Source organism: Limulus polyphemus, unplaced genomic scaffold (assembly GCF_000517525.1).
Source record: "Limulus polyphemus unplaced genomic scaffold, Limulus_polyphemus-2.1.2 Scaffold1860, whole genome shotgun sequence".
NCBI lineage: Eukaryota > Metazoa > Arthropoda > Merostomata > Xiphosura > Limulidae > Limulus > Limulus polyphemus.
Genome location: NW_013667470.1, coordinates 21,113 through 25,358, shown reverse-complemented (window position 1 = coordinate 25,358; position 4,246 = coordinate 21,113). Strand labels below are relative to the sequence as shown.

The window sequence follows — 4,246 nt, the reverse complement described above, 5'->3', positions numbered from 1 at the left end:
CAACAAGCGGAAAAAAATTCACGCATGCGCACGAAGGTTCAAGGTCGGCTCATGCAAGCGCGCTTGATTCAAATCCATCAGGTTATCGCAAAAAAAATAAGGTCGGATACTTTTATCACAGGCCTCGTATGTATGTGTGTGTGTTTCTTTTTAGAAAGTATTGTGTAAATGAGTGTTTATATATCTGTGTTTTTCATATGCATTAAGAAGTTCATTATTGTCCAGATGAATTTTTAATTTGGTTCTGCAGTGTTACACTTTTTTTAATGTTAAAAACTTGGATAAGTGGCTTAGAAATATTATGTTTAGCAAAAGATTATTTGTTCATAAGAATAAAATATCCTTTTTTGATGTCATAGTTAGGTGGAATTTGTTTGTTTTCTATTTTATTAAATATTTCCACTGTAAGTTGTACATGTTTACATATGCACCTTATATCTTTTGCATAAACTAGTATTTAAATGGGGAATTATCTTTTGGAGCTAATAAGAAATACATAATTAATGTTGAATAATTAAACTAATGTTTTAATGAGCAGATTATTTGCTATGTTCAATTAATGTTAAGTTTTGAAGAATATTATTTCTGTCATTTAGAATGAGAATTCTGTGGGTGGAGATGCCAACTCTCAATCCAGTTCTTCTGACCAGATTTTTAAGGATTTTGGCCTTGGTTCCAGCCACTCTTCTAACTCGCTATCTCTTCCCACCTCACTTAGTGAAGCTTTAAGCTCACTTTCCAAGAGAAAATCTGATGATAACACAGATTCTGGCACCAAACCACCATCAAAGCGACCAGCTATCCAACATGTAAGTTATGATAGGATTAGCAACAGTTGTTCATCTAATTGATACGTTTATTTTTATTATTGTTTTGAAATATTCAATTACTAGAAGATTATTGAATGACATTTCCAGAAATATGTCAAGGTGGGATGTACTGTTAATAATTTGCTTTCTTGATATGAAGAAATTTCCAACAATCCCAAATTTTGTTCAGACCATCTGTATCCTTAATGAGAAATGTAAAATAAAATGGATAAGGAAGTCTTTGAGTGTTAACAGAATACAAAAAAGTGTATATGCGTGGATCCTTCATAAGTTTATTTAAATGTACTTTTCTCATGTACATTCTTTAACAGTTACTGTGGCTTATTACCATTTATCATACATTTTAGATTACTGTTATAATAATTAGTAAAAGTATATTAAGGTTGCATAATCTAAACAAGTACTTAGACTTCACTAAACTGTGTGGCTTTAATGTAAAACTGGTGTTTTCTGTGCAACTATATGTACTGCAATATCTTCTTCGATAATGACAGGGCATTTTGTCATTTAATTGTTTATAGTATCTAATACAACATAATTTAGAAAAGTTGATAGTTATGAATAAATAAAAGTTTACTTGCGAGCTGTAGGAATTGTCATAAATACTCTAAAAAAAGAAGGTAATAGAATTATACATACCTTTGAGATTATATGACCTAAAAAGGGAAAGTATATGTGGTTGATCAAGAATCAGAAGTAACATTATTTCGTCAAAAGGGGCTGAAGTCTACCTGGAGGGGTTCACCTCTTTTAACCACTTGCACACAGTAGTGTGTTATCTGTCAGTCAGTCCGTAGACACTAAAATGATGTCACATAAGGGATGCATAATGTTGCAATTTGTACTGTCGTGATGTAAGTAAAATGTGAGCACATCACGAATCACAAGAAGAATTATTCATTCTATAGGCTACAACACAGCATTACATATGAACTTCAAAAGTAAGAAATAAAAATCATTTCTTACTCATAAGTTTGGTTTTATTTACTTTTGAAACAGAACACTTTCAGGGACCCTGCAGAAGTACATCTAGTTTAGTTTTATTTTATAAGTTTCTTTGAAAGAGATAGATTGATATATTAGATAACACTTTGGTCATGCACTACAAGTGTATATAGGACCAGTTATTTTTAACAAGAACTGGTAACACAGCAAGGCATTCAATCTGTTTTAATTAAGGAGAGCTGTAGATATGGTAGATGCTGCTGTTTCCAGGGTGTACTTTAATATACTTTTGTTCAAGAAACTTTATATTTGCTTCAATGGTGAACCTTACATAAATCATTGGAAAAGTTTTGAAATCTATTCAAGGACAGTTCGCAATTATGTCTAAAAACGAATTATTTTTTTAAGTGTTGCATGTATGTGCTTATTATATTATAATTAATGTACTACATTTTCTTTCTTTCTAGCCACATCTGGCTGGCCAGAACCCTATGTTGGCTTCCATGCTGGCTCAGACACCTAAGACAGAGCCTTCTGTCCCCACTACCATTGCAAATTCAATCATGTCTCAGCTACCCCAGGATCGACTACCTAAAAATCTGGAGAAGAAGCTTATTCAGACACCTTGTGTGGTCATGACATCTGGTTCTTCTAGCATCTCAACACAGCATGGTACTGGCCATACCATGTCTACAAACCACTCCCTGCTTCATCAGGATGTAGTTACTGCAGACTCTCGAGGACATGTTACTCTCAGCCACCATCCAGTAACCACTGTAAATCCTTCCTTAGGACAGCTTCCCCAACATGGATTCACAACTCAACACCAACAATATCAAGGATTTCTTAGTCGTATATTGAACAGTTCTGATGGCTCTCAGTTAACACGAGCATTGGCAGCTGCTTCAACAAATGCTACTATTTCAAACCAATCAGGACAGAGCATTTATAACAACAATTTTCAGCTATCCAATCAGGTTTTTCAACAACCTAATAAGAGTTTAACACTTTCAGACTTGCTTGGAGATGTTAGTTCTTTTGATTCTGTGGTTGGGTTGACAGCCCAGAGCCAGACGTCAGATCCTATGTTGTCACAGATACTGGACGAGGTGTGTGTCTATCCTCGGGTAATGTGTGCTACTAGCTATTCTATTGTAATGTGCTTTTTTTGTGTAAGATGTATGACAGAGCAGATCTCTTTTATGTATATTCATATCTTAATGACAGTTCCAGTGCAGTATACTGTACACAGTGTAGGTTTCCAAGAAAAGTCACCCCAAGTAATTACAAATTATTTGAATATGAATTTTTTTGTTGCAAGATAGTATAAAGATATTGCGCATTAATGATCATATAAAATGATCATTCGATTTTATCATTAAAACTAGCAAACCTGTGGGACCTGTGGCCCACATTTACAGGGCTGCAATAAAGCAAATTTAATGCTTGAACTACTCTTTTGCACTTTTGCAGTTTAATGATCATTGCTGCTATAATGTAAGTTTAATTTCTTTAACCAAGTTACAAATAGTAATTATTAGGCCTACTTATTTACGTGTTCTATTGTAAGTCAATGCCACACTTGGGGGTCTGCTTTTGGGGAATCCCTGTAAAAATGTTTTTGTGAAATACTCGGGTTCCCCAAAAGGTTGGGTGAAAGTTTTAACTTTGTGCAAGCCTCATGGCTGAGATGATTCATTTGGCACCATTTTAAAGTTGGTGAGTCCAGCAGTTTAAGAGAAGGGTTTTGGGGGAAATTCCTGAGTTCTTCAAGGGGTGTTGGTGAAAATTTTTACCTTTGTGCAAACCTCAGGACTAAAACAATTTGTTTGGTCCCATTTAGAAGTCATTGTGACCAGCAATTTACAAGGAGTTACATGACACACAGACACTGAATCTTATTATAATATATAACCCTGTTGGTCCCTTTAGCAAGATATCCAAGTATTAAATACACTTATTAACAACCACACAGTTACAGACCTAATGATGTGATGCACCCACCCACTTTGTTAAAAAGAAATTTTGCAATAAAATACTTTGTATATCACTTAATCTTGATTTAGACAGATAGTTTTTTTTCTTTAGGATATCTTATTTTTTCAAAGTTACCTCTTTACTTCTTTTAGAAACTATGAGCAGATAATTCTAAATGTCCCCCTCCATTAGTTTCTAAGCTCATGCCTAGATGAAGTCCACTAGCTTTAAGACTTCATACTTTCAAACTACCATCAATAGTCTTGTAAAGCGAAAAGCAACTGCCAAAGTAATGACTTCAAAAAAATAAGCAAACAAGTACTGGAACCAATAAAACTGATGTATTATCTTTACATACAGAAAAAACCAAAGAGCAAGATGTGGTTAGATTATTTGAAGGTATTCAAGCAAGAAAGACTTCTGATGTATTAACTAAAATTGAATAGAGTTCTTTAAACATTTGTTTAACAACAAGTAAAAGCTTGGAATGGTCT

At 34.0% G+C, this 4,246-nt stretch overlaps 1 protein-coding gene across 5 annotated transcripts in view; it reads left to right on the top strand.

The window, feature by feature from the left end:
- LOC106465179 (dual specificity protein kinase splA-like) overlaps positions 1 to 4,246 on the top strand; it is a 45,906-nt gene that overhangs the window by 23,528 nt on the left and 18,132 nt on the right. For 4 of the 5 annotated variants that reach the window (XM_022393024.1, XM_022393028.1, XM_022393025.1 and 1 more), the window contains 2 exons: positions 597 to 809; positions 2,243 to 2,902. In XM_022393024.1, the coding sequence (XP_022248732.1) occupies positions 597 to 809; positions 2,243 to 2,902 (873 nt within the window). The remainder of the gene's footprint in view (positions 1 to 596; positions 810 to 2,242; positions 2,903 to 4,246) is intronic. The other variant, XM_022393027.1, reaches the window with a different exon arrangement.